This window comes from Cupressus sempervirens, chromosome 1 (genome assembly GCF_028749045.1).
Source record: "Cupressus sempervirens isolate cs-2001-9-10 chromosome 1, ASM2874904v1, whole genome shotgun sequence".
Taxonomy (NCBI): Eukaryota; Viridiplantae; Streptophyta; class Pinopsida; order Cupressales; family Cupressaceae; genus Cupressus; species Cupressus sempervirens.
The window spans coordinates 857,594,732-857,613,093 of NC_143118.1; the positions used below are offsets into that span (position 1 = coordinate 857,594,732).

General features: G+C 36.1%; 1 protein-coding gene across 5 annotated transcripts in view; it reads right to left on the bottom strand.

The window, feature by feature from the left end:
- LOC149580536 (uncharacterized) overlaps nucleotides 1-18,362 on the bottom strand; it is a 182,084-nt gene that overhangs the window by 103,029 nt on the left and 60,693 nt on the right. For all 5 annotated transcript variants that reach the window (XR_016353905.1, XR_016353903.1, XM_089791735.1 and 2 more), the window contains 3 exons: nucleotides 16,561-16,665; nucleotides 16,174-16,257; nucleotides 15,944-16,059 (listed from right to left, as the gene is read on the bottom strand). Coding sequence is in view for 3 of the 5 variants with exons in the window: in XM_089791735.1 (XP_089647861.1) it covers nucleotides 15,944-16,059; nucleotides 16,174-16,257; nucleotides 16,561-16,665 (305 nt within the window). In the remaining 2 variants the exon portion in view is untranslated. The remainder of the gene's footprint in view (nucleotides 1-15,943; nucleotides 16,060-16,173; nucleotides 16,258-16,560; nucleotides 16,666-18,362) is intronic.

An 18,362-nucleotide genomic window follows, 5' to 3' on the forward strand; every position in this document is an offset into this window, starting at 1 on the left:
CTTTAGGATGCTAAGAAATTGCTACAAAATTTTATGATATTCTTGGCAAAGCATTATAAGACAAATGCATAGTTAACAGTTACTGAATTCTGACAATTACCACGAAATAACTTGACATCTGCCAGCCAGATATGTCTGATTCAAATCTTAAGATAATCTTAACAGACAACAAAATTTGAGGAATTGTATTCCTGTGGATGTAAGTCAAGGATTATGCATGTTGAAAGAAGAAAAGAACAAATTGAGAATTACAAATTAGTATTTATTAAAATTCTGTTTGGGGGCTGATCTTCTATTTAGCCAGGATCAGGCATATTCTGCAACTGGTTCTATCGATCCTCTTATTTCCTTCGAGATTATCATTGGGAGCTTGAGACGGGCCGAAAATTTAAAAGTCGTCTCAAGTGATACATCACACCAATTGAGATGATAATTATTATGGCCCAACTGATAGACATCTTCAGTAGTGGTAATGATTCATTAAGAGATCGATCATATCATCCCTTCCGATGGCACGTACAAACCAATACCATAATTGGCTAAGGATGTAATGCTAGTTACCATTGAATAGTTGCATCTCTCTTTATCCTCATGACTCTTCATGGGTATAAGCTGTCATTTGGTGGTCTTCCCAAATTACCCAAGACGATAATATATTCCAGATTGAAATTCCAGATAGATATTGGACATTGCAGATCATATATGAACAGCGACCAAAACCGCATCATAATTACAGCTGCAGATTAGGAGTCGCGTGAAAGTTCACTGAAATTTTTGGAGAAAGAAAATAAGAGGGCACCATGTGTTTCAACACTATTGTGCATGACTTATATACAGGGAATATATTGTAGGGGTATTGGAAAGAATAACACAACATTGAGAAGGAACATCTAATCAACGATCTTAAAAACAATAAGATATGAGGTTGCATCAATACTAGCGAAGATGATTATTGCAAGTTCAAATTAATTGATCCGAATGAATTAATATGTATGGAAGATGGTATGTCGTTGAGAAGAAGAGCACAGAGGATGTCTAGCATTTGGTGGTTCATTGTTTTGATGTTTAGCATCTGTTCAAAGACCTTTACAACCTTCGACGAGCACACCAACTTATATATGGTGAATAATAACATAAAGCAAGGTGCCACCATTAATGAAAAGAAAGAATCAATTATTATAACTTTGACATCGAAGAGGGTGAATGAGTGGATTATAGAAAATGGGAAATGGTTGTATAATAAAATCTCAATTGCCACAGCAAAGGATGCCAACATGGATGAAGGCACATGATAATAAAGGTGAGTATAAGTTATGTTATCCTTGATATTATTATTGAATAATATACACATATATTTTATTAGATGTTCCTCTACATTATTAAGTTAATGAATACATAATATGTTTTGTATTGAATATTGTAAAATATGTATTTCTATATTTACATTTATTAAAATGATTTTTGATAATTCGATATAAAGTTTGATAAACATAAAAAAAAAAGACTCATTATGAGAATACAAAAGGTAAAAATGAAGTATGGTTAAATTTTTTGACTTCTATACATCACTATGTATTATGTTATTTCATTTTATAATCATTTATTTTCTTAGTAATAGGCTTGAGTTAAATTACTAACATTCTTATGTGTATTTATACATGATTATGAAGAATTATGTGCCTTGATTTTTTCTTCCAAGAATTTTATTGCAGGAAGAGTGAGATTGAGATTCAAAAGGAGCCTGACATGTTATTAAACGCAACCTTGAAAGAGAGGGAGAAGACTGAGGATGTTAATTAGTTGAACTTCAGTGAACTTGGTCTTATTGGCTAAGTTTAGGAAGCTTGGGACGAGAGCATACTCCTTGCCTAAAAGTGTTCCATGATGGTGGCGTCCCTTTAAAGCCATTATGGTTAATTCTTTCTCATCATAGATGTGACCAATCTAGAAAGTTGGTTCCTTAGTTGTTATTGTCATGAAATATGAAGTGATGGATTCTCCTTTGTTCATCTTAATGTTGGATAGATTGTCTTTCAGAGCTAGAATTCTAGTGGTATTGTTTATCTCAAAGATTTCTTAAAGTGCTTTAAAAATTTCATGTGATGTGTCTAGCTCTGAGATGATTGGAAGTAAATGGTTCCTAACACTGCCCACAATTAACTTCATGGCTTTGGTATTATCACTTTCCCATTCTTCCAATTCATTACTTCCTTTGGGTGGTGGTCTGGATTTTTCAATGAATTGTTTTAAACCGTTCTCTTTCAAGGTTAACTTCATTCGAAATTTCCATCCCACAAAATCCGAATCACCTTCGAGCCTGTCTTCTAGCCTTGTACCACTTACCATTTTGATAGATAAGGATTTTGAGAATATTTGAGAGCACTCAATAAAGAAATCTGATCGCCATTGTCTCTTAAACTTACTCTGATACCATGTTAAATTTATTGATCAGATTTATTTTCTATATGAGGCTGATATACTTTTCTCAATTTAAATGTAATACTCTTGATTATGAATCCGAGTACAGACTAAAATTTCAATATATATATATCACTGTGATAAAGTGTACCAATAGACAGAATATATTGAAATTGATGCAGACTGAATTTAGAATCTTCATATAATGGTAGATAGAGTATCTTACAAGATGCAAGCTGAATGAAACTCTCCAAAGATCGTTGAAGATGTGTCTTTGTAGATATATATATTGCAGTTGTATTCACATATATCTATTGACACTTATAATTTATGACAGAGTGACTCTTAACATTGACTACATGGAAGGCTGGCATGAATATGTTTATCGATTTGATGATGTGTGATCAATGTATGCAATGCATATCCTAGTCTCAAATACTCTGTGAGGAAGGTGTGAAGACTGAAGTAAATTAAACACAATTCAATGATCTCTATAATCTGCCACAACTCCTTATTTATGCAGAGGGTTAGGAGTTTGAGAAGACACATCCATGAATGGGTGTGCCTCTCAAGTGAGAGACACGACCATTGATGGGTGTGCCTCTCCTTTCCAATTCATGTGACCAACAATTTCAGTCAATTCCAACGCACTTTATCAATAAGGCAGTCGAGAGAGTTCCAATGTATATGCCACCAGAAAATTGCCGCAGATTAGACGGTCAACACTATAGGTTAGTCGTTCATGTCATTCGATGAGAATAAACATTTGTTACAGAAATTTAAGGAAGCCATATAAGTTGATATATATATATATATATATATATATATATATATATATATATATATATAAACCTTATTAGTAACATATGAACAAAGAATTGTTGTTTATAGATAATTCACATTTCCAGTTAGAGTTTATTCGACTGACACTATAACTATAATCACATTAACACCCACAATGCAGACTAGTCTAGTGTTTTAATATTTGACAGTTTATCCATCATTCAAGCTACTCTCGTAATTGCAGAGAGGCAGCTAGTGTAGCAAATGTATGTAAACAACTCCTTGACCAGTCATTGGTATTTTGGATTGTTTGCAGAGTACAAGGTGTGGCAGGCCCTCTTCCTATTAACTTTATTCCACCAAATTTGTTAGCATAGCTATATCAGGTATTTGGAAATGTTGCAACTCTTTAATTGTCAATATATGTTATGGTATATTATTTGTTGTAGATGAATATCAGTAAGTTCAAAGAAGGATTGACAAATAAAAAATGTTTATTTTACATCTTATCTTTGTCTTAACTTTTTGCATGACATGCTGGTTACCGATTAGTAGAAATTTTGACCTTCCATGTTGAGTAACATGGATCGGTTTCTGCAACTATAATTACACTGTCATTGTTATAGGTATGTTCCAAATGCAGATGCCAATCTCTTATAAATATAAGAGTAGAAGACATGTCTCGTGAAGAGACATGTCTCTATGATTAATTACTATTAGTTTATATATATATATATATATATATATATATATATATATATATATATATATATATATATATATTAACAATATAAATCATAATATAACATATGTATCATATATATAATATAATATATTTATAATATTATATATATGATATATTATATCAACATTGTATCTTACGAATTAAATCAATCCGATTGTAGCTATAATCTTAACACTCCCTCTTAGCTAGGGAGGATTTGATGCTGAACACATTATGCTCTCAAGCATATGGAGATATATCATCTCAATGTGATAATCCTGGAATGGCATAATTAAAGATATCAACATAAATCCATCAATACACATATATATACTAACATATATTACATATGGAATTGGCTTCAATTCACACTGAGGCTAAATTTCTCAACACTCCCTCTTTAGCAAAAGAGAGAATTGAAGCAATTATAATACAAGATTTGAACACCACCTAAGTATGGTCTATGATAGATTTATGTTATGGTGTCCGGCAAGATCTGGCCCGAAGAACCATAACAAATTGATTTTCATGGTGTCTGGCAAAATCTGGCCCAAAGAACCATGATGAGTCGGTTATCAAGGTGTCCCACAAAATCTGGCCCAAAGAACCATGATAACACTTGCTCCTAGACATCCAACATATATAGGTGCTACAAGTTAATGTAGCGTATCTAAGAGATAGGTCAAACTATTGATAAGGCCGTCACCCTACAATGGTTACCTTTTGGTTGATGCATTCATTATCATGACTTCTAGCACTCTGGGACAACTTAATGAAGTATGTCATGATAACAAGTCTACCATTTATAAGATCGTCACCTTACAATGGTTAACTTATGTTTATATATGTCAATGAAAGATCGTCACCTTTCATTACATATTATATGCGAAATAGTAACCACCATGAACCGAGTCAAAGGGTGGCAACCACCATGAATCCAATTAGAGGGTGGTACAAAAGCTTTCACCTTAATTTCTCTCATAGAGAAGAATGCATTACAAGGAGTTTCACTTAGAACTTCTCTTCGTAGAGAAGATATCATTGACAAAGGATTGCACCTCAAAAATTCTCCCTCTGAACAATGATCCTGGGAAGTCATGTCAAGTAGTTATTCCCTTAGAGGCTCTCTTCCCCAAGGATTCTTGTTAGACTCACTTTGAATCTGATATCTAATTTTCTGGTGATAAGTCATCACTTCCTCATGATATACATAGGAGTAGGCCCATCAAAATCATGCAATCACACACTAGTATTTCTAGACTCCCTCTGAGTAACAATCTTCTAACCTCCTACGTTGCTTTAGAAGAAATGTCATACTCCCTCTTAATGTAGAAGAATCTCATAATCTCAATCATCAAAGATGTTTGCTTCAAAAGACTCATTTTATCCCTCATGACCATCAGGGTCTTTGGAGCTACTATTATTAGATTGAGTCAGCACAATATTAGGTAGTGTTGTGAGGTTCTCACACCATCGCCCCAAATTCTTTGGGGACCCCCTTTTTTTTAATCGCCTTGGCAAATTTTTGGATTGCCCAAAATTTTTGAGTTTTGAAAATTTCACGCCTTGGCACCTTTAGGAGAAATGTGGGGAGGCTTAGCTTATTTTCACCCGATTTCAACTTGATTTTCCAAAGCAACCAATTTCATCCTTAGGCCGAACAAAATTTTAAAGAGCAATATTTGGCAAGATAAAATTGTAAATTTTCCTTTGAAAATCCAGATATAATTGTGTAAATTTGAATAATCTTTCAAAAGAGAAAAATTTGTTATACTTAAGTTTTGGAAAATCTCAAAAAAAAAAAAAATTGGTGAAAATTTTAATTTTGGTGAAATAAAATTGCAAAAATCGATTTTTGGCTCTAGAAGAAACTTTATTTTATTTGTGTCAAAAAAAAATTATTGGCATAGCAAAATCGATTTGGGTAAAAATTGCAAAAAATTGGCTTTAATAGATTAAAATTGCCTTGAAAACTTTTTGCCTTCAATGAAATTGGTAATTTAATATTGGAAAATGGCTTTTGGTTAGCCAAAATCCAATTTTAATGACATATTAATTACTAAATCCTCATTAAATGGAAATATTTAACATCTCCAAGACACTATTTAATTTCCTTTTGCAATTTAGAACTAATTAGCAATTTTAAAAGGCAATTTTCATTTTAGCAAAATTAATATTTAGCTAAGTATTTAATTGTGGGCCATAATTTTTACATTAATTATTGTTTTTTCTTGCTCCCAGGGCCCAAGTCGGCTAGCTTGGGGAGAGTAAGAAAGCTGGGTATAAGAGGAGGCCTCTCTCCCATTTCTTCCTCACTTCTCACTTCTCCTTCTCAAGGCATTGGTGATTTTGCAAGAGCAGATCTGCACTCTTCTTGCTTAGCGAATTTTGTGGAGGTCGAAATTTGTGGGAGATAAAATTCTGAATTTTGCAAGAGGCTGCAATTTTTGCCCTAGGTTGGGTAATTTTATTTGGAGGTGAATTGCATGATAAATTTCTGATTTGCAAGGGATTTGAAGTTCTTAAGGTCAAGTCCTAATTCCAAAAAGTCGCTGTAAGATTATTGGTTAAGGCGAATTTAATCCTCTAGAGTTGCAAGGGGTCCTTAAGCTGACATCCTTCTTTCGTTCTAGTCTTAGGATTGCTTCCCTTGGTTCTACTTGCCTTCTAGTCCACCACTCTACAATCCTGTAATAGGGTGAAGAGCATGGAGGATGTTAGTGCAAATAAGAATCTCAAGCGAACAAACACTAAGAAAGACAAAGAGGATATGATGCCCAAAACGCCCTTCTTCTCGAAAATGAAGAGAATAACCGACACCAATATCGATACAGTGGACATGATACAGATGAAGGAAAGACTAAAGGAAGGACAATCCCCCTTGGCAAAGAGGATGTCAACGAGACAGATTTTGGTTCGAGGTTGGATGAGTTGGGAGAGGTTGCTATCAAGAAGAAGCATTTGGGCACCCTTTCCTCTCTCAGTGCTTTTATTGGATTTGCGAAGGAATATGAGAAGGATCACAAAGGATACTACAAGCAATGAGTAGCATGGCGAAGTCAGCGAAACTCAGGGCGAAGCACACACCTTGTCCTCCTATGGAAGAAGTTAACGAAAGGCTAGCTAAGTTCATTGCCTTAGCTAAGAAAATGAAAGGAAAGGGAAGATTTATATTAGAAGATTATTTGATGTAAGCCGAAGTGGCAATTTCTCTTTCTTCTAGAATAGGACAAGTGTCTATTTCTGATTGGCCACCATTTTGGTGCCTTCTCATTGGTTGCCACTTTTTGCACTTTTTTCATTGGTCCATTGATGAGGTGGCAGCTTCTCATTGGCCAATGGGGTGGCAACCCTAATTAGGGTTTTGAGAATCCAATCTGGCTTGTTGATCTTGTTTTGATCTCCACCGTCCATTGTATTTTTGGCCCCTATATAAGGCCATTTGCTCTCATTTGTAAAGTGTTGGAGAAATTGTTGCGAAGATAATACCAAAATTGCTCTCTTTTTCATTGTTGCGATTTGCATGTTGATTAAGAACATTGGGTGTTATTGCATGTTTTCTACTTCCACTTACTTAGATTTCTTTTCAAGTTGTTAAAGTTTGTTTCATTTCAAATTGTTTAAGTGAGGTTAAAGTAGATGAATAGTTGTATAGTAGCATTGGTAAATGTTTGATAGGGATCAATACTAGACCACTAGCATCCTAGCCACTAGTTTGGAAGCTTTGTGTGGTAAACTAGTTTATTATTCCTTTGAATCATTGCACCTATGGAAGTGAGGCCGCTAGTCAGCTCTCATTAGGTTTGATCCCCGTCCATTTGCTAACCTTTCATTCATAGGAGGAGTAAAATCTTGAGTAGCTGGGTAGTCGAAGCTTAGAGAAGCAAGTTAGAGGAGTAAGTTAAGTATCAAAGCACATCCATTCACCTTCCACAACCATCGTTTTCCCATCAACATCATCACTGGCAGACACATCCCCCATCACCACCATCATCAACATTATTTGCCACCTGCACATTTCACAAACCGAGTCACCATCACCTTCATTCCACCAAAGTCCAAGTCATCCTTGAATGAATAGCGTAAGGCCGCCTACGTGATTACCAGCAAATCACATCGATAAAACTAAGCGAGTATCCAAAGATGTAAGGAACATTGGAGTTATACTCATGTCTCATGAGCATTAACTTTTCAAGAGAGGAGTTGCATGTTTGATATCCCATATCGAATATTCAATTGCTAATATGTTGTGTAAGTGATACAAAACTCGCATCAACAGGTAGCATATGTAAAGTACCAACCTTATTTTCCTGTAAGAATATCCTCAAACATAAAGGGAAAGGTCAGGACAAATAACCCTTATAGTATGTATAGAATTACAAATAAGAGAGAGACTACAAAGAGTAGATAAATGTAAAAGATAAGAATACTTATCTGCACATGAAGATTAAGAAATTGTCTTTTTAGATTATTTGAGAATGGAACATCTCCTCTCTAAATAAGGTTCAAGTGAGAATTTAAACATTGACTATTATTCCCCCCACAATGCAAAATTTCCACTCATTCTTATATTGTTGAAAAATTTTGTATCAACTTTGACAACTCCTTTCCAAGTTCCATCTTGCTCTTTTCATCCATTGAAGGTCCAAAAAATTCATTTAGCTTAACAATAATAGCGAACATGTCCTTCCATTTTCTCAACTCATCCACAATACGCCAACATCTTGATTGAGAATGATTGTGCCACATGAATGAATCTACAACCCATACGTCAAGTTTCATTAATCAAAGAGACTAGCAAATGGTTCAAATGAATTCTTAAAACCTTCATTAACATCTCACAACTCAAATTTCATTTCTTCATGCAAAGGTATTTGTTTGATCTTTTGATTAAACCTCTTTTACGCACATCTTACCATCTGTGTATTCCAAATTTATATCATTAGTGAGTCCATCACAACGTGGTTTACTCCCTTTGAATTAATATGATCAAGATCACCAAAGGTTGACTAAATCATATCCTCTATATGCTCCCTCTCTTTTAAGGTTGCCTCTAATAAAATGTCAAGCTCCGTCTTCCTCTCAATCTCCCTCTTCCTGCAATAACACTCTCAAAGGAAAAGATCAAGGTACATAGTGTTGTATTGGTCCTTTCTACCACTCTACATGGATAGTAAAATATGTTTTCCCAAACGCTATTATTCCAGACGACTACTTATTTTACTCTTTGTTGAGTGTCTTCCTCCATAGCATTCTTATCAAACTTTAGTGGCTTTCCTTGTCTTAACGATTCGGAGATATATTCTATTTACCTCCATCCATAGTCATTGGCCAAAACGATATCCTCTGCAATAATAATAGTTAATATCTCAACACACTGGGTATGAAAAATTTAAAATGACTTGGTCGTATTATCTACCACTTCCTTGTGTAGTTCACCAATGTTTATTTACCTCGATTCTCTTTCACATGTAGATCTATTATGGCATCTGTGAATTAACAACCCCTGGAAGCACTGCAACATATTTTGTGGACCTTGTTCATGGTGCGTGTTTCTTTTAGTGAGACATTGAATACACTTGGTGACAAAAAAAATTGTCTAAGACATTTTGACAAGAAACTCGCATACTTTCTCTAATCTCCGATACACCAGATACACTGTGTTCATGTTTTCACATCTCGATATCTGCCAGTCAGATTGCCTGGAGGTTAATAAAGACTTTTCAACAAATGTATTTGTGCTTAAACCATGATCGCACCTGTTCAAGATCTGTAGTTCATTTATTATTTTCTACCATCGTGTTCTATAGGATGCAAAAGAACATAAGAGTGGATGTTGGATGAACGTATTTTCTGCATATATCTACAAGCCTCATGTAATCAATATCTACAACTATACTTTGTGATAGGCAAGTCAAATGCATGTAGAAGTTGTCGAAATCTATGTGTTTCATCTCATTTTCTACATTTGCAACTGGCTCTGATGCCATGTTGAGTAACATGGATCGGTTTCTACAAATGTAATTACACTGCCATTGTTATAGGTATGTTCCAAATGCAGATCCCAATCTCTTATAAATAAAGTGTAGAAGACATGTTTCTATGATTAAACATTATTAGTTAATATATATATTAACAATATAAATCATAATATAACATATGTATTATATATATATATATATATATATATATATATATATATATATATATATATATATATATATATATCATGGCATCTTTGAATTAACACCCCCTGGAAGTGTTGCAGCATATTTTGTGGACCTTGTTCATGGTGTATGTTTCTTTTAGCAAAACGTTGAATACACTTGGTGACAAAAATTTCTGTCTAAGGCATTCTCACAAGCAGTTCACATACTTTCTCTGATCTCCAATACAACCTATACATTGTGTTCATGCTTTCACATCTCAGTATCTGCAGGTCACATTGCATGGAGGATTATAAAGATTTTTCAACAAATGTATTTGTGCATAAACCATGATTGCACCTGTTCAAGATCCGCAGTTCATTTGTTATTTTCTACCATCGTGTTCTATAGGATGCAAAAGAACATAAGAGCGGATGTTGGATGAATGCATTTTTTGCATATATCTATAAGCCTCATGTAATTGATATATTCAACTATACTTTCTAACAGGCAAGTCAAATGCATGCAAAAGTTGTTGAAGTCTGTGTTTCATCTTCTTTTCCAGATTTGCAACTGGCTCTAATACCATGTTGAGTAACATGGATCGGTTTCTACAAATTTAATTACACTATCATTGTTATAGGTATGTTCCAAAAGCAGATCCCAGTCTCTAATAAATATAAGAGTAGGAGACATGTCTCGTGAAGAGACATGTCTCTATGATTAATCATTATTAGTTAATATATATATTAACAATATAAATCATAATATAACATATGTATTATATATAATATACATGTATAATATATTATATATATAATATATAATATTTATATTATTATATATATATATATATGATTATTATATCAACATTGTATCTTACAATTAAATCAATCCGACTGTAGCTATACTCTTAACATTCCACACCCATTCAAAGCATCAATACCATTCAACGTTGTATAGGAAGTACAAGTAGATATATTGTTGTTTAAAATTCAGTATTGCAACCAAAGAAAATATTGGGTGAAATGAATTCTTTCAACAAATTTTCAAACAATTCTCTCATAGTTGTAGATGTTCATGGATCTTAAACTGACGCTTCTAACATGCAACATAGATCACACTCATGAGCAACGCCATCCAAATGTATAGAAGCATATTTATTAGACTCTTCTTCCCATGTAGGAATAAGATTGAAGTGGGTATCCAACTTTTGCACCAATAATCTAGCGGTGGTCTTACCTGATCCATCAAAATAAGAGTGAGTCTTCCCACCTTCCTACACAATTCCTTGTGTTGCTCTCTGTTTCCACTGAAAGGCTTGTATCTCTTCATAAGTTTCATGTAATCACGTAAACTTATGTCACACTAGAAATCCAGTCCTACATCATACCAATTACGTCTCAATTCATCTTGTAAGCCTAGCAAGTTAGGTTCATGTCCCATTGGTGTTTGTACTCTTCGCAAAAAGACTAGTATAAGGCGTCTAGCTACCGCTGCCTAGGATGTGTTGGTTTGCAACTCCATGATGATTTCCCCTATTTCCTTGTCCATTATTACCACTATTGTCCGGCCCCATTTGCATGATGTCACTAATTAATTGATCCATGTGTTGGTTGGCTAATGCTTGACTTCAAACCAAAGCTTTCTAAAGAAGAACTATTCAATCATATTCTGGTTCTCTATTTTCCCTTTCATCTCTATCACCCATGTTTCAATCCGAGAAGAAACCTTAAGGGGTGCACTCTAGAGAAGAGGACAAAGTAACTAATGGTTAGTAAACCCGATCTAAACACAACCTTAACGTTTGGGGTTTGAATTAGGGTAGACCTTGCTCCTAGAATATTATACGTAAGCTTGTTATTGTTTGAATCTAACATTTCTTTGCAGGTTCTAGTCGTCCAAAGCTAACACTAGTAATGGGGACATTACATGCATGCCCCTTCCACAAGAGGTTGCGTTCAGCTTTCACTTGCCATCACCCTTCTCCTAATTGAAAACCTCTTACCACCACTTTCTCCATTGCAAGAAACATCTTTTTGTTTTTCAGCATAGGAGAACCCTTCATGCCTCCCTCACTCATTTCCCCAAATCCTTTTAGTGCACTCTTTTTCCCCATTGCTCCTGCCTCACTCCCTAGCTGGACCACAATCTTTTGAACTCCCATGCCAACGAGCTCTATGATATCCCATATCAGCCACCCTTCCAAGTCACCCCTCCCCCCATTGCCACATATTCACTAGTACGAATGTCAAGCAAGTGATCATAAACATGAATAGAAGCAGAGCAGCTAATAAGAGTGGTTTCTAGGGTGAGCTCTTCAAACTCAAGTTCTCCATTTTGGGTGCCTACCTTTTGAATCTCTTCAACCATGTGGTCCACACGAGTTCTCCCTCCTCTTGGTCTCACCACATTATCCATCTGATCCACAAGGCCAGGGCAGTTTTTTATCACAGCAACTACAGGACTATCATGGTGAGCCATACCCTCTCCAAGTTGTCTCTACAGCTATCCACACTATTCTCTCCAAGGAGCTTGATCTATGCGGCGTCTGGGGGTCAGAAACGCTTCAAACTAGACTATTAGACCATGGATCATGTTTTGACTCTCCAAGCTATCATTGAGGAGCAGTTGCTGCTCCTCGAAGGTTTACTTTTGCTTTGTGGATTTTCGCAAAGCCTTTGACTCTATTCCGCAATTGGCCCTCTTTCAAAGTCTCAAGGATATTGGTACTTCAAAGATTCTTTTGACCGCTATCATGAGGTCGTATAACAAGGTCCTTGGTCGTGTAAAGACCTAAGGCAAGGTTAAGCAAGATTGTCCCCTTTCCCCCACTTTGTTCGGGATCTACATTGATGAGTTGGAGTCCTTCCTTCAGGAGCACTCTTTGATGGATGAGGTTGCCTCCTCCACCAAGTTTTAATTTCTATTTTGCTCTTCACGGATGACATGTCCTCTTGACCTCTTCTCCTAAGGGTTTACAAAGACAATTAGATGGCCTTGCCTTATTCTACGATCAATGGCATCTCACAATGAATCTTGAGAAGACCAAGGTCATGGTCTTCCATGGCCTTAAGACCTCTCATCTCCGCTTCTATTTCAAGGGCGTAGATGTGGAGATCTCTTCGTCTTATACATACTTGGGGTTCAAGTTCATTGGCCCTCAATTCAACATGAAATCTTCCCTTCAGTCACGTATTCACAACGGATATCATTCCTTGGCCCTCATCTTGTGGCACTGTTTTTGACACACCTTCCCAGATACCGCGTCCAAGACAAACCTCGTGGACACTCTTATCAGACCTATTGTCCTCTATGGCTCCATTATTTGAGGGTCCTCTCTTTTGGAGTCTGATTGGGCTTTTGTAGAATCAATTCAGGTTCTTCTTCAATGCATCATCAAGTGCAAGCACTCGATCTCCCATCGTATCATTCTTGCAAAGTTTGGGGTCTACCTGTTCAGGCTTGAGGTCATCTTTCTTTGGTTTGGTCTATTTGTCGCCTTCAAGGTTTTATTGATTCCATTGAGAGGTATAGTAGGTATCCCTTTCTTGCCCTCTACACCTTAGAGTCTATTGTCGCTTATGCCTCCTCTAAGAGGGCTTGTCGTTGGTTTGCAAAGGTGGCAACCCTTCCTTGTTCCATTAGCATAGAGATTGATTGTCTCCTCTTCGAGACTTTGTACCCTCCCCCATAGGCAAGAGCTGAACAAATGTGTCTAAATCAACATTTACAGAAATTTCATCCACAGCATCTAGGTCAACCCCATGGGGTCTTCGCCCAAAGATGACATTCTATGTGACTCACTTTCTTGAGATATGGGATGGGGTTATTGTTTGTCCCCTATACACATCTCACCATTGGTGTCATGCCCTCAGGATCCCTAATGACTCCTTCAAGGTGGAGTCTCATCACTTAGAGAGGGAGCACAAAGTTTTCCTACTTTGCGGTATCAAGGAGTCAAAGACCAGGGAGCATTTCATTTTTTGTTGGCCTATTTATTATGACACTGGGAAATTCTATGTCTGTTTAGAGAGACTCGATATCTTTCAACCTTCAAATACATGGATCAGAGGTGTCTTGCTCTTTACATCCAAGAGGCTACCAAGCTTTGCTACCATGCATTACAGCACCAAGCTCCTGTTCGGTCAAACTCTTGTTGGCTTATCCCTTCTTTATGGGGTCCCAATGGCTCGGGGTATCAAACACCATCTTAGTCCCTTCCCAAGTTTTTTCAAATCACTTAAGCTTTGCACTAGCTCTTCTCAACGACGGCACCCTTCTTCCAAGATTCTCCAAGACTACATCCCACATCTTATCCTTTGGTTCGCAAGTTCTTTGTTGGTGTGGGGCTTCATCCTCATAGGGTTGACGTGGTCTCTCTGTTGAGCTCCACCCCACTCCCGTTGTTTTCATCCTTCTCTCCTGCTTAGTTGGATTGTAGTTTGTTTCTAGTTTCTTCGAGCATCGTTTGGTGCCCCTACTAAACAAGCCCCTTGTTGTAATCTTGTAATATCCCCATCATTAAATAAATAAAATAATAACTTTATTTGGAGTACAAATTGATTTATGTATATCTCGAGCCCATCTTTAATTTTTCATAGGTGTAGGTGTTTGTCATGTCATGTGTCGACAAGTTTCTCCCTCGAGAGTTTTCCTCTGAGGGGACATACATGTCTGTCGGATTAGTTGTTGTAGGTATGCAATTTGGATTATTTCTTTGTACTGTGAATTCCTGTTGGAGTTCAATATTGTTCATAATTTCGAAAGTGCAAGACCCTCCCTACTTGGTTATCACCCTATTCCATTCTCTGTAATACTTTACTTGGATCAAGCAAATCCAAGTACCATCATTGTTTGTAACAGTACTCTCCTTATAAATCGTGACTCGCTTGTGTATCTGCTATATAGTGTGCGTCTATGTGTTGGCAATTAGATGTCTACTCTAGTTCATTGATGAAGGATATTAAACTCCATATTGATTCGCTCCCTACAACGCAAACACCCCACACGAACTAACTCCACTTCAGATATCTTACGCCCAACAACTTACTGATGGAAACTAGGCAACTTCCAGTTCGTACGCCTATGCTCTCTTCAAGTTTGTACACCAACCCCTTCTCTAATCCATACGCCTATCCTCTCCATTTTGTATGCCAACCTCTCCTCCAGTCCATACGCCTACCTCTCCTCTAGTCCATATGCCTACCCCTCCTCCAGTCCATACGTCCAACATCCTTACCTCCACTGTACGAAATCTTTGAGCTCCATACGAACTCAATGAACAATCTTGCCAGGTTGGGAACATTACAAATCTTGGCAATTCCTTTGACCAATTTTGTGGTCATTTGTTGGACATTAATAATTTTATCTTATCTCACATTCATTTTATAGAGCTAGACCCACACGTACATCATATTTTTCCTCTACATCCTAGTTTTAGATTACAATGTCATTAACAATACAAATATGTGCACAATTTTCTGCCCAAAGATTTCCACTTAGGAATGTATGGTTGTGGGTTGACAAACATGCCCAAGAAATTACATGTTATCCAAGTAAATGGCCAGCATCATTATCTACTCTTACATTTAAAAATAAAATCTGCTTTTTGGCATATATCTGATGTGACTATCTTGAAATATGGTAAAATAGTGGATCTATAAAAGATGAGGATAGTTGCAATACACTGGTGACCTTGGAAAAGAGATAACCTCGTCGTGGCATCTCATCCACTAGTAACCATGCAAGAGTAATTTACCAGGCAAAAGAATTGAATAGAAAATTGTTTAAGGCCGGTAAAAATGACCATACAAAGAATTTGTCAGGTTAAGCAATACGTAACTGCAGTACATGACTATCATAATCTCACCATTTTGTCTGTCTTCTTGCACTGACATGAATCGCTCGCTTTGACCACTCAAACTGATCCCATTCACTTGTCCTCCCATCATAATGAAAGAGTAGAATTGTGAAGTTTTCCGAGAACTGGCAAGGTAAAAAAAGATCATTAATGCCTACACACTGTGAACATTTAAAGGTATAGTTTGCTAATGTATTGTAAACATAGTATACTGACGTAACAGATATTTTATCCCATACCTTGGAAACTGCAGCATTGACAATGTTCCTCTGTTCAAAGCCAACCGTAAAAGTCACCAAGTACTTTTGTTTGAATACAATGTCCTGCCAACCCCAACCAACATTGTATGAAAATACTACTAACAGCAAATGCGGGAAAGGTCTGCAATTTTCAGGATGCTCAAAAGACTGAAAAGATCCAAGTTTGGAGATTGATAAGAAGAGTCCAAACAAAAACAAATTTAAAGAGAGTAAAAATTCAAAAATAAGAATCAGTAGGATCATGAATTTCCTCTAGAATCACAAAAGTATAATTTTGACAGCCTAAATTTTTCTTCTCACCTTTAACTAAGACAATATGATTGGAAGATAAGTAAATAACAAAAATGCAGGTTCTACACAACACACCTCACTGGGCTTACCCCACAATCTACGGAGATATAAGTCGGTCTCTGGGACAACAATTCCAGGAGGAAGTGTCTCTGCTCCACGAGGATTTGAGGGTGCATAAATCTGCAAAATATGAATCCTTTTTCAAAAGATGTATATATGTTACTTGCATGGGACATCATTTAAAAGGTAAAATAAAAAAGTTAGAGAAATATAACCCTAAAAACATGTCATACACATAAATGACCATTTAAAGATGAATAGATTGTGAGCCTGAGAAATATAAGGCACTGCTTTCAGTTTTGTTTTTCTAATTTATATCTTAAACTGTGTATAGAGAAAAAATTCTGTTGGACTTGACAAAGGGAGAGTCTTTATCTCAAAATAGTTCAAATAGAAGCGATCGAATTATTAGTTATGATGGCTTCAAGATTTAATATTATTTTAGAAATCATTATTACAATAGTTGATTCATGCTTAACTTTATGATCAAAGAAAACAGAAATCTAGAATGCACGCAAAGGATATAGTCAATCCTCTACTTTGGGGTGATTAACTCACCTAGAAAATGGACAAAATACTGTATAGTACAGTGAAAACACTCAGCAGTAGATATTAGGGTTGTAATCCTTACCGATCCTGCTGAAATTAGAAAAGCCTTCTTTTCTGTTTATCAAGAATTTCCTCTAATGGCTCCTCCAAGACTATCAAGAAGAATACAGATCTATGAACTAAATTCGTTCTAAGAAAGCTTTCTAGTAATGATACTCTTGTCTTTAGCCATGGATACTGATTTTAATGAGATAGATTATGTCATTGACTGCCTAGAGTGTGATGTCCCTGTCTATGCACTAATTAAATACTAGCAACTAAATGCTTATGTGGTCAAGAAGTGAAACACCTTGAGCACCAACAGACAGGGAGATGGTAGTTAGTAGTAAGTTGCAACTAGCAAGTAGATAGTTTGAGTAATAAAGTTTCAGGGAAATTGCTAAGTCTCATAAATAAGATGGTGTTCCTTAGTGGCATTTAGAGATATGAGGATGAGCCAGTATCCAAGATGAGATAACACCATCATAGTAACAATCATCCTACCAAAGGAATAGTAACATGTTCATAAAATCACAAGGACAAGTCGCCTTTGATACTTTTATTATACTAAGGAGAGAATCTTCATTGGACTAAGACTCAAGTTAATCTATTGTATATGGAAAAGATACAAGTGATCAATACATCAGTCAGCTATAGAGTTGATATCAGCAGAGCCATTTAATAACTATGCATACAAGACAGAAGATATTGTAAGCAACAATTAATGATCTCATAAAGATGATCATAGCAAGATATATAAATTTTGGAATAAACAGATCAGTCACATGCATCCAATGGAGAGAACATGGTGAGCAATTGATTACTTTAAAGTCGATCACCAATGCATATTGATCATACTTGAAAATTCAAGTAATAGAAATCACACGCTATCACTGTTTAGAGAAGATCATTCAACAAGCATTAAATAATGATCGTGATTATTGACATAATAATCTGATTGCTATGGTCAGATTGATCATCCACAAATCCAAGTATAATATCAATGATGATTAAAGAACAATGTATAGGAATTAGTCTAAGTATTAAGCAATTTTGGGAGCACATGACTCAAGAAATGGAGTGGCAACATCAGCAGGCAGTGCAAAATGGTAGCTTGGGGTATGTTTGCAATGGCTATAGCAAAAGGCAAAGTTTGTAGAAAGGTTGGAGGCTTCCATAGAGACTGTCGTAGAAGACTTGGGAGAATTCATAAAGCAGATACTAGCCAG